The sequence below is a fragment of the Trichoderma virens genome (assembly GCF_000170995.1).
Source record: "Trichoderma virens Gv29-8 chromosome Unknown TRIVIscaffold_78, whole genome shotgun sequence".
Classification (NCBI taxonomy): Eukaryota; Fungi; Ascomycota; class Sordariomycetes; order Hypocreales; family Hypocreaceae; genus Trichoderma; species Trichoderma virens.
Window position 1 is genome coordinate 383,614 of NW_014013671.1, and position 12,091 is coordinate 395,704.

General features: G+C 46.6%; 4 protein-coding genes across 4 annotated transcripts; 2 read left to right on the forward strand and 2 right to left on the reverse strand.

Annotated features, from left to right (window-relative positions):
- Positions 1–50: 50 nt before the first annotated feature.
- TRIVIDRAFT_192659 (uncharacterized protein) lies at positions 51–1,138 on the reverse strand (the record flags this gene model as incomplete). Its single annotated transcript, XM_014099469.1, has 2 exons — positions 51–1,021; positions 1,075–1,138. The coding sequence occupies 2 exons, from the start codon at positions 1,136–1,138 to the stop codon at positions 51–53; spliced, it is 1,035 nt and encodes a 344-aa protein (XP_013954944.1).
- Positions 1,139–4,805: 3,667 nt separating this feature from the next.
- Positions 4,806–6,240, forward strand: TRIVIDRAFT_77829 (uncharacterized protein; the record flags this gene model as incomplete). Its single annotated transcript, XM_014099470.1, has 3 exons — positions 4,806–4,990; positions 5,047–5,779; positions 5,850–6,240. 3 exons carry the CDS (start codon positions 4,838–4,840, stop codon positions 6,095–6,097), a joined length of 1,134 nt encoding a protein of 377 aa, XP_013954945.1.
- Positions 6,241–6,683: 443 nt separating this feature from the next.
- TRIVIDRAFT_49690 (uncharacterized protein) lies at positions 6,684–8,243 on the forward strand (the record flags this gene model as incomplete). The annotated part of the gene is made up of 4 exons (XM_014099471.1): positions 6,684–6,902; positions 6,981–7,516; positions 7,574–8,012; positions 8,076–8,243. The coding sequence occupies 4 exons, from the start codon at positions 6,684–6,686 to the stop codon at positions 8,241–8,243; spliced, it is 1,362 nt and encodes a 453-aa protein (XP_013954946.1).
- Positions 8,244–8,251: 8 nt separating this feature from the next.
- On the reverse strand, positions 8,252–9,272 carry TRIVIDRAFT_186718 (uncharacterized protein; the record flags this gene model as incomplete). Its single annotated transcript, XM_014099472.1, has 1 exon — positions 8,252–9,272. One exon carries the CDS (start codon positions 9,137–9,139, stop codon positions 8,321–8,323), a length of 819 nt encoding a protein of 272 aa, XP_013954947.1.
- Between the last annotated feature and the right edge of the window lie 2,819 nt (positions 9,273–12,091).

Sequence of the window (12,091 nt, forward strand, 5' to 3'; positions counted from 1 at the left end):
AAATTGAATTCTTATTCAGAACGCTCCTGGTACCTAATACCTTTCACAATTTACAGGCCCCACGGTATACCTGCTTCAAAAGTACGCGTAGCATCCCCATCATAGCCCACTTTCTCCATCCACTGCTTCAAACTTCTGATCCTTCCTGGATATATCTCATCTAAGAAGTTGTAGTCCCTCTTACAGAGTCCAAGCTTCGTGTTGTTCCCACAATTCTGGTATATCCTCCACCATGCGGAGAAGTTTTGACGAAAGGTTAGCAGGGACGAGTCGCCTGGTGCCGTCGAAGTCCCTAATTTGTGTTGCATATCCTCTTCCGACAACCCAGTCTCTTGCGTCCACTCGTCAATAGTGAGATTGGTTGCTTTCGCAGGCTTCCCAGTGACATCAGTGAAGACTTTAGCTATTTGTTCGAGTGAGACGTCCTCGACCCCAACCTCTAGATTGAGTCCCGCAGACTTGTCTGGATGCTCAAATACCCATCGTACATAGTAACCCATATCATCCAGGCTTACGTATGGAATAGCTCCATCAGTAATGGGCAGGCGGAAGTCGTACACGCCAGAATCCGATTTTTTAGGGTGCTGGAAGTACCAAAGCTGCTCAATATAAGGCCCGGTACAGACAACGGACCATTTCATAGGGCTCTGTGGCAGTGCTAACATCCATTGCGTGACATGTCCTTTACCATAGTAGTGGCCACAGCGCATAGCGTCATCATATTTCGTTTCCAGCGCATAATTATCGAGCGCTGACCAGATATAGTGCTTTACACCGCTTTGCACTGCAATCTCAAATATCCTTATGCCCCAGTATATCTCGTTCTTAATACCGAGGGCGAAACTATTAAGGTTGACAAAGGCATAGTCTACCCCTGCAAAAGCAGAACGTAGTGCATTCTCGTCAGTAGGTGTACCGGTCACATATTGGACATTTGGTACGACGCTTCGGAGCCTCTGTGAATGTTCAGAGCCTGCATCACGAGTGAGCACGGACACGTGGTAGCCATGTCGATCGAGTTCTGTAGTATGGTCAGGGAAAAGCAAGGGAAGCCCATAGAGTTCTTCAACTTGCCTTGTACAATGGGCACACCTTGTGCACCAGTCCCTCCAATCACTAAAACGGTTTTGGCAGCCATATTGCAGTGTTTTTTTTTTATGGTATACAATCCAGAGCTCAAAGAACCGTGGAAAGAGGATATTTCGCTGAGTTTATATAGACCATTCTACATGTCACTCGATGAAACCAGTAATTTAAAGATCAGTATAGATGCTTGAAGAGGCTAGTTCTGGGCACGCAAATGTTTGTCCGTACTAGAGAGTGTATAGTAGAAAACACGAAGGCCTGGCAATATTAACACTCAAAACGTCCAACACGCATCAGATTCCCAATGAGGATTTTGCTGCTATAGGAAGGGGAGCCGAGAGAGGAAAATGCTCTTTTCGATGCGCAGAGGCGTGACTTTACACAGGCATGGCGTTTGCGGCTTTTCATTCGCTGAATTTCTGGCTTCCTAGGCTAACATGCGGCGATTCTGCGTAGCTCAATACTTAATCTCAGCAAAGATAAATATTGCAGGCAGTACAATTACGTACTCTGGTTCGAGTCTTCTCACCAATCGGGCGCCTTAGATCCACACAGCGGCAGAAGTCAAACAACTGTAGATAATTAATTGCTGACGTGAACACGGCTGGCATGGAATCATCTTACAAGCTTCACATGCCTGTATCCGTCTCAGCTCCCGGCCACTTTTGAACATATGTGACGATATCATCTTCTTGGAAATATATATTGTGTTTCTGTCTGGCCTGTCAGTGAACAATGGATACTAATTTTTTTCATTCACAAACTTATTTAATTAATTAGGTGATCTTCTATTCAGTGTATGCACATACAGTATGCTAATAAGACTATCTTCGATGTTACTCGTCTGGTGAACTTGACCCCATCCGAGATCAACCACTCTCTAGCATTAAGGGAGATAGATGTAGAAACAATGAACTTGGGCCCTATGAGCGATGCCCTATTTGCCAACAATTTGCAAATATTTGGATGTACTGCCAAATAGAGAACTATGCTGCGGTGGCAAGATAATAGCGTTAGCCTGCGCCAACCCCCCCGTGCATGAGTAGAAGCCAGACCAGCAAACTATTGAACAATTATTTCTTAACTGTACTATGTACTATCAATATACAATTACTGGACCGCGGTGAGATAGAATGTCTGTGTGCCTTGCGAAAAGTAATGTCTTACGGATGAGGCGACAGGAAGCCACAAGTAATTACAACAGGCCTTAGCCCAGTTACAGAACATAACACGTTAATCAGCAAGCTTCCACAAAAGACCGAATATTAATGGTTACTCAGAGTCAGTGATCCTAAAGACCTGCTAATTTACAGGAAAAGTAAGCACCTAGAAGAATACTAACGCAAAGAAACTAGAAGGGTTGAAAACCAAGTAATAATATAGAAGCACCACATAGCAGAGTGTGCTATCCTCGACACAACATATAGAACGCCTCTTAAAACATAAAGAGGCTTTAATACTAAGAAAGAAAAATCACCGCATGAAATCATTGCTTTATGCAAAGACTAGACTGCACTAAACAGGGAGAAGGAAAAGAAGTAATACCTTGTACAGCTAGCGAGACCCTCTCCTCCAATTCCATTCATAAAACAAATGGAATCAATGCCTTTGCCTTGTGTCTGCGTGTTGTTACTACGTCTACGTCTTTTACAACTGCTCACATGGCATTACCGGATTAAAGGAGGCAGATCAGACTTTTTTGAGGCCAGTACCGAGCAGGCCAATTCAAGGGCTAAAGGAGCGCAATCTCGTAAGTGGTGGGATCCAGATAGAGCAACGGGTCCAATACGTGGATATATCTACTCTGAATACATAGCTGACATAATCACAAATGATTTCTACTAGAGATCATGTCCTGACAAAGTGCGTCTATGTCAGGGCATTGGATAAGCGAAATGTCAAAGACATATAATACAACATCAGCACATAGAACCTCTAAAGACTGAGCGCATATGATACCGTTTATGTTATCACTACCATAACATATCATTGAAATCCCAGCAAGTCGTTGCTCTTCATCTCACACGCCAGAAGTAGAGTTATACATCAGAGAATATGAACTTACCCAGCAGGCTCGTGTCGCGCGTTGCCTTAAAACAAGCTTATGACTACGTGCATAGTCGACGCGATTCTTGTAAGCTCCTCTCAAAATCAGTACAATAATATTGAAAGTGAGATTAATGTGCCTAGTAATAATCTAGCGTTGGGTAGCTATGGCCGTTATGCATTCTACCCTACTCCAATGATTACCAACAGCGATTGCAATTTGGTGGATAAATTGCAAGTTTGATGCAATCATCATCCACATCTAATGCATTGAATTAACCGGCCGCTTGTGCTTCTGCCACATAGACAGGTCTAATTTCCTGCCTATAGCCGTAAATGAATTTGGGATATCCTTATCGCCTGCATGAAATAAGCTGCATAAGATTCACAGAGTTCCATTGCACATATATCTGCATTTCCTTTATGGAGTGTCTTTCCCATAGTTAGAAACTCTCTAAATATATAAATAGCGTACCTAAATGGTTTGGAAACTCCTTGCTCTTGTTGCTTCTAGTCCAGCTATGATACAATCTTCGCTATCTATTCCTATTCCAGCGACATCAGCTGAGATTTACATGAACATGAAACGAATTGCCGAAGACTTCGATGCGCAATAAAGAGGAGAAAGGTTCGCCATCTTCAAACTATATGAGATAATAAAGAGACCCATAAGACGGGAACTAGGTATGCAGCCAGATATACTATTCGTTGCGCACTGTGGCAGGAGTCTCTTACACTCGATGGTACGGGGCTTCGTCTTCGGAGCTTTAGAACTTGATTGAAGCTAGGTATCCATTACCAGCAATTAACCACTGGATGGCTGGCAAGACGAATTGTATAATACTGATCTTCGGGCCATCATATCAGCATAATCAACAAGTGTGGGCAATTTTGATTCCCTCGATTGCCGACAGATGCCGCATTTCGTCATTATTTCATGACAAACTTTAGGGCGCCATTTATTATGACTGCAACTTGGGATTTGATACACGCCCGTCGTATCCAAATCCGCTAACTGAGAAGACGATTGCTCGCAAGAAACAGCTCAAAATCTCAGGGGATATTTGTAATTCGACTTTCCTCTTTGGATTGCATACGGAGTACACACAAGCGATAATCCAGCTTGGTGGACCTCAAGCGCCAGTCAATAAGCTGAGACATGACAAGATCCGTTTGGCGATGACCCTCCGCCGCAATCGGGACAATCAAAGAGCCTATAACCAGAGAGTTAGTATGTAAACGTAATCAGCCAAGAAAAGAACGTATATTGCGTGCTTCGCGGTCGTACAACTGCTGCAGCGATTACACTCTGTAAGCTGGATTGCGTGATTCGCACTATCAATAGCATCAACACGGTACTGATCATCTCCGGTAGTGGGCTACAGTAGCACCCTCCAAAATCCGCCGACAGGGAATGTACTGATTAACGTCATTTATCTACCAAAATGTAAACCCGAGGATCAGACAAGTCTCATTTGGGATGATTGGATGATTCGCCAATTCGCCATAAAGTTCGCGATGCATGCAATTGTGGGGGTGGGGTTCGCCCGATGCCGATGCAATGAGACGGATGGGCCGCGACAGAGAGGGGAAGAGACGCAGGTTGGGCAAACGTATAAAAGGGCAGTGCCCAACGAGCCGGTGGAAGTGAATTGTCTCATTATTTCTGTGAGAATCCCAAGAAAAAGACAAAATCCCATACAAAATGGCTCCCGCATTGGTTGAGACTACTACCAGCAACAACGGACCAGTTCCGGCTTCCGTTTATAAGTTGGACCTTGGACAGTACAAGGAGATTGACTTGACGTACATCGACAAGAACGCTGAGGAGGGCAAGGCTGGTGGACCTGCTGCCAAGGTAAGCCTCTCTTTTGGATGATTCGATATGGCTTTATGCTAATACAGACTGCATAGTACCCTCACTACCTCCCAACATGGAATCCAGCACAAAAGTATCCTCCTCTCCAGCCCTTTGAGCACTACGAGCACGGCAAGGATGCCGATACCTCGTATCCCAATCTTCTTCCCAGCGGAGTCAAGGTTACGGAGCTCACTCCCTCTATTGGCTCCGAAGTGAGAGGCATTCAGCTCTCCTCTCTCAGCGACGCCGGTAAAGATGAGCTGGCTCATTACGTCGCCACTCGCAAGGTTGTGGCCTTCCGAGACCAGGACTTTGCTGATCTGCCCATTGCCGATGCTCTCAAGTTCGGCTCATACTTTGGACGACATCACATTCACCCCACATCGGGCTCGCCCGAAGGTTATCCCGAGGTTCATCTCGTCCACCGCGGCGTCAACGACAAGGGCCACTTGGACTACTTCAAGACCAGAACCAGCTCTGTAGCATGGCACTCCGATGTCTCATACGAGCAGCAGCCTCCCGGAACTACTTTCCTCTACATCCTTGACAAGCCCGAGACTGGAGGCGACACCATCTTCACCGATGCCGTTCAGGCATACAAGCGACTCAGCCCTCTCTTCCAGCAGCGTCTGCATGGTCTCCAGGCTACCCACTCAGGCATTGAGCAGGTCAACGCCGCTGCGGCTCGTAACAGCATCAAGCGACGAGACCCTGTTGTTCACACTCACCCTATTATCCGAACTCACCCTGCCACAGGAGAGAAGGCCATCTATGTCAACCCTCAGTGTAAGTTCCATATGCCCCGAATGCGGACTAATCTGCCACATCATCTCGATAGCTAACATTCACTTTGCAGTCACTCGTGATATTGTTGGCCTGAAGAAGGAAGAGTCCGACACCCTTCTCAAGTTCTTGTATGACCACCTTGCCTTGGGAGCCGATTTCCAGGCACGTGTCAAGTGGGAGGACAGGACTGTTGTTGTCTGGGACAACAGAGTTACCCAGCACAGTGCTCTTGTGGATTGGGAGAATGGCCAGAGGCGACACCTTGCTCGCATTACCCCCCAGGCAGAGAAGCCATTCGAAACCCCCTTTGAAGGTTGAGAGAGAGAGGATGATGATTGTATTTTTGTGAGCATTTTAGCGACTTAACTTGACGGGCATCAGAAGTGGCCTTGTACAAAAATATTCGAATAAAGGTGGATGTCAAATGAGAGCATAGGAATTGATTGGTTTTCCCCAGCTTACAGCTTTAGAACTTCTCATCATCATGAATAAGTGACCCATATATCCACGTACACGTGTATCGACCCCATATCCGGAGTTGAGCCCATATCCGATGGCAAAGTTGAAGAGCCACCTCAGCTATCTAGTTGAAGCAACAGCCATTCAAAAGCAACAGAACGCTTCAAAAGCAACATAAATATGGCTGCTGACTCATCCCTGAACTTGGGTCCCGTCCTCGGCTCATACGAGTACAATACCAGCATAAAGCGCCACCACGCTGCCCCAATTTTTGTCCCCAAATCTTGTCAACTAGAGGGCGCGCATGATGGCGGACAGGTTGGTCAAAATATTCACCACGGTCTATAACGATTGTCATCAAAGCAGTTGGCCTTTGATATAAGGCGTATGATCTGGCGGTGGAAAAAGAAGAAAAGAAAATCGTCGCATCCTGTTTTTAATCACAATGGCGACATCAACGACCACCGCAGTTGAGCTCGTTGAGCTTCCTTTACAGACTAATGCATCTGGGCATAACCGGTTTCATAATAATGCAACCATTGACGAGTCTCAAACTTCGTCATCTGACGATGTCTTGGAGGCTTCTCGCCTAGCAGATTCGGTCGTGCCAGATGGAGGCTATGGCTGGGTTGTCGTCGGTGCTTGTGCTGTCATCTCGTGGTGGGTAGGTACATATCTGGATCTCCAACTTAATGCGTGATTGGGAAAGGATACAATACTAACACGAAATCACCTGTCTTAGTTTGTAGGAATGGGCTATAGCTGGGGAGTGATCCAAGGAGCTCTTGTTGAAAAGGGACTTTCAACTCCCGCAACCCTGTCTTACGTCGGCTCATTAGCCATTGCGCTCATCTCCTGCATGGCAATTCTCAATGCGCGTATAATCCGAGCCATTGGGGCGCAGCGAACAGCCGTGCTAGGCATCTTTCTCCTCGGAATGTCTGAGATAATAAGCAGCTTCGCAGTCTCCAGCCTTGCAGGATTGTTCATCACCTCTGGCGTCACGCTAGGCCTTGGTATGAGCCTCTGTTTCATGGCCGTATCCGCTACTCCGGCGCAATATTTCAGCAAGAAGAGAGGGTTAGCAAACGGCATCGTATTCGCTGGTGGAGGCTTTGGTGGAGCAACTACGAGCTTTCTCCTAGATGCAGTAATTCAGCGGCATGGAATTCCATGGGCGTATCGAGTTCTTGGATTGGTGACGCTGGCCACTGGTCTCCCTGCGGCATGGCTGGTGAAAGAAAGGTCGCCAGTGAAGACTGCAGGTTTCATCGAATGGTAAGACGAATCCTTTGATACAGGAGGCTCAACTCCGAAAGCTAATCACATATTCAGGCGCCTTTTCCGTGATCTTTCCTTTGTAATCATATTCACTGCTGGTGCGATTGCAACTTTCCCTCTCTTGGTCCCTGCATTCTTTATTCCACTTTATAGCAGATCAGTCGGTCTGTCTGCATCTACCGGCGCTGGTCTCTTGGCAGGCTTTAATCTGTCGTCCGCTGCGGGGAGAATACTTTGCGGCTTCTTTTGTGACAAATTTGGGGCGCTCAACGTATTATTATTCTCCTTGTTGATCAATGCCGTCACCATGTTAGCGCTGTGGCCTGCATCTACTACTCTGGCTCCCTTGATCGTGTTTGTTGTTATCAACGGCGCGGCGAACGGAGGCTTCTTTTCCACCATGCCTACGGTGGTTGGTAATGTCTTTGGGTCTCAGAGAGTGTCTGTGGCCATGGCCATGATCGTTACAGGCTGGGGCGGTGGATATCTCATGGTAGGTTTCCACAACTCTTTCGTAATATTGACATGCCACCATTCACTTTGCTAACATCAATAGGGTTCTCCAATTGCTGGATACCTTCTCGATGCCTACGGAGGAACGGGAAGCGGATTCCAGGCGTATAGACCCGCCATCACATACGCAGGATGCATGGGACTAGGGGCTACAGCTCTCGTGGCGTTTGCCAGATTCCGAAAGAATCGCGCTTTTCTCGCCAAAGTTTAGCACATGATAAATCTAAAAGCTGTATTTGTACGAACAATATTAGACGCATATGAACAGATAGAACGCTCTTGTAGAACTCAAGCGCGGACAGCAACGAAAAATAGACGAGGATATCGCAACAGCGCAGTTCCATCATCACAAAGAGGATAAAGCTCCTTCAATTTCTCCAGATATGCCGCCAAAAATCCTTCTTTCTGCTCCGGGTTGAGCGGATCGATAAATGGCCGCAATCCCGTGCCTTTGACCCATTCAACGATGTCCTGGTGGCCGCCCAATGGGTGATTATAGTACGTATGCCATACATCTATTGATGAGCATAGGGGTTTCAGCCCGTTATAAAGTTCCATGGGCGTCTGGAAAGGCCCAAGTGACGGTTTAAGACGTCCAAGGGTCTCTGCCCAAGGACCATTCGCGGCAACTGTCCGCATAGCTTCGTGAGACTGCTCGGTGTAGTTGTCGGGAACCTGGAATGCAAAAACACCACCAGGCTTCAGGGATTGAATCAGTCGTTTGATGATGGGGATCCGATCCTCAAAGTTGATCCATTGAAAGACTGCATTGGAGAAAAGAAGATCAACTGGCCCCTCTGGCGTATAAGTTTGCAGATCCGCCACAGTAAACTCCAGGTTAGGCAGTGCCTTGCGTGCCGTTTCAATCATGTTGGGAGATGAGTCCATGCCTAAAATATGTGCGTCTGGCCATTGTTTCGCAAGAACCTCTGTCGAATTACCAGGGCCGCATCCAATGTCGATAATACGAGCTGGGGATGCCAAAGGCACTTGAGCAATAAGGTCACGCGAGGGCCGGGTGCGCTGCTCAGCGAATTTGAGATACTGGGCCGCCGACCAATCTTTTGTGCCGGCTGCTCTTCCCTGGCTGGTTGATTGAGTGGCCATTGTTCTGCTTAGTAAAGTTCTCGAAAGTCGGCCGAAGCCACGAGATATCATCGTCCAGGCTAGATTGAAGTGATGAAGGAGGAGAAACTTGGCTATGTGAATTTAAGCGCTGTCGATCTTAGGTATAGAGCGAGGTCGATGCTACAGAGTCCAGATCCAGGAGTACACCTATGTAATTTATATATCAAAAACTATGTATACGAACGCAAAAATAGGATATTACACAATGACAACTTTTGCCCCAAATCTCATCCAAACATCTCCGTATTGTGAAAGCTTCTGTCATGATGCACCAAATGACAGCATGCGAAGGATTAATCCGAGAGCAACCTCGGCCGTCCGAAACTATTTCCGCCGACAATGGCTTCGGACCCGAGGGCTCTTTCACGGGCGTCCGAGATCACGTGAAGGCACCGCCCCTTTCACGTCCGAAGTCGCCCAAATGATATCGATTGAAAGCGCTTTTCAACAGCAGAGCCAACACGTCTGATTGCGTATGCTTTTCGATATGTTGGTAGTTGAAATATAGAGGGTGCAGCAGCAGTTAGGTGTTGGTTTTATTAAAAGGGCGTGATGGGGGTTGTAGCCTCTAGATGGACCAGTGGTTTCGTTCTCAGGGCGATGCAGCCGCAGCAATCTGACATCTTCTCGTGTCATGGTCTAGATAGTAGTAAGACAAGCCAGATTTCTGATGTAGTGTTAAGTGGCAGTTTCATCGGTTCTCAGATACGTTCTCTAGGTAATTGTCAACAAATTAATGTATAATTTTAATTATTTCTGTAGTCATTAAAGTAAGCCTTCTGGGCCTAACCCCCCGCGCAAAGGCTTGGTTTGGCAAATTATATAGTAAAAGGGGAATCAATGGGTACATGTAGCTATTTAAAACGAGAGGCGGGTCTATCGAGTTCTGGAGAAGAGGCTGCAGTTGATTTTGCTCCTCGGCTGATAGCTATTAACTACCTTTAAGACCGACACGCACGCCATGTCACCCTCGGATTCACGCCCCAGTATCGCCATCATTGGTAGAGAATTCTATAGCCTTCATCTGAAACTCCTCCAACAAAAGTACAAATTCCATTCACAATCTACTAACTTCTGGAAAAGCTCAATGGTTCGGCATTTATGACGCCGTTTGGCATGCTTGATCTGCACTGGCGGCCATCCGCGCCTGTGGTGTATAGGGAGAGTTTCAGAAACACACACTCAATTGCAATGAAGAGCCCATCATCATGGATAAGCAGGTCAGGGTAATTCATAGAGATAATGGAGGCCCGGGGCCTCAAAGCCGCCCCGAGATTTTCGGGGCTAAAGGGATTGCAGAGCACGACTTCGTGGTGGGCACTGACAGGGGGTGGTCTAAGATTCGCAATCTTGTAACAAACAGTTCAGCCATATTATGGCGGCATGCAATAACTTATACCAGACATCCTCAACACTACATCTTGATATACTGCTTTCGGCAGTAAATTTTGAGTTGTAAGCTAGCGTGAAACACACAATTACATTTGTCTATACATTGGGGTCTCAGCGGAGGATGATACTCCATTTTGCGCGTCTTCGGCAGTCTTGGAAGCCGACAGCCGGAAAACGAGTTTAGTAGAAAGTCCGGATCTTTTTTTGTACATGGGGCTAGCAAGTCGAAGATCTTATTTCCAATGCCTCTTGAGGAGACTCTAGCTGCAACAATCACGACCCAAATACCTGAGCCCAAGTCGTTGTACATGCTCCCCATCGGTCATAAGTGTGAAACACAGGCTGGGGTCGCCATTATTGTTGATGCAGCTCATTTGATGATGCCTCGGGCGGGAGAAGGTGTCAACGTCGCATTATGGGACTTGATAGATCTTGGAAACGCCATTCTCCAATCATGGGATGGATCTGAAGATGCTGCAGAGTTTCAACACGTCATGACATCTTTGGTTTCTGAATTTGATGCAAAAATGTTTGAGAGATCTACACGAGCAGCAGAAGAAATGTGGCAAACTCTCAGATGGTGTTCTCTGAGGATGGCGCCCAGGCAATGGCTGATAAGATAACTGCATTGAAGCAAATGGCACATTGATTGGGAGAAGAAGGACGAACCCGACTATCCAAGGCTGTGCTACAAGATGGAGATATCGTATATTAATGGAATATGTATAATAGTATAATGTGTTTATAATTCTTTACTCCATAGATATATGGCAGATTTCTTCAGTATTCATGCAGGTATGAACTTGACAGGTGTTGGGCCAAAATGCATGAAGTTACGTCGGTGTTGTGATGCAGTAGACATTCACCTACTCAGGCTACCGCTCGAATGTGATTCTGTCTGCTATTTTATCTCTTATACCTGTATCAAATCAACATCGTCGCCTCACTCCCCTCACTCCATGCACAACTTGTTCACAGTTACCCCTCCCCCACCATTTACGTCTCCATCGCGGGGAATTTATTCGTCGCCGTCAGTAGTGGGGTTGGAGATTCGCCGTGAGGCGCAACATTTCTGCGATCGGCCAACTTTTCGTTTATTAAAAGGCGATTAAGAATCTTGATACATCGATCTGTGGCCATGGGTAATATAGATAAGCGGTGCCAACACTGCGTTCATTGATTCTCTTCCAGTAAACAGATGTTTGTATATCAACATCAACTGCTGCTTCAACCCCCCGCGAGCTCATTTGTCAACGGTGTTGGGGGTCAAAATTCCACGTTACATTGCAAGCCACTTCTATAGCCAAGCTAATGCTAATGTCAGCCAAATGAACGCCTGACCCCCACCACAAGAGACGATGACAGAATAGCCTATATCGGCGAACAAATTAAGGCATTCCCATACAACAGTTTCCGGGGAATAGTGAAGTCAAGAAGATAAGCTTCATACACTTTTCGGCAGCGGGATCCGAGACGTTACATTGTTAGTAACAAGCTGCCGCCGAGGTTGATGCCCCGCAAGTGATGAATCGAGCTCAA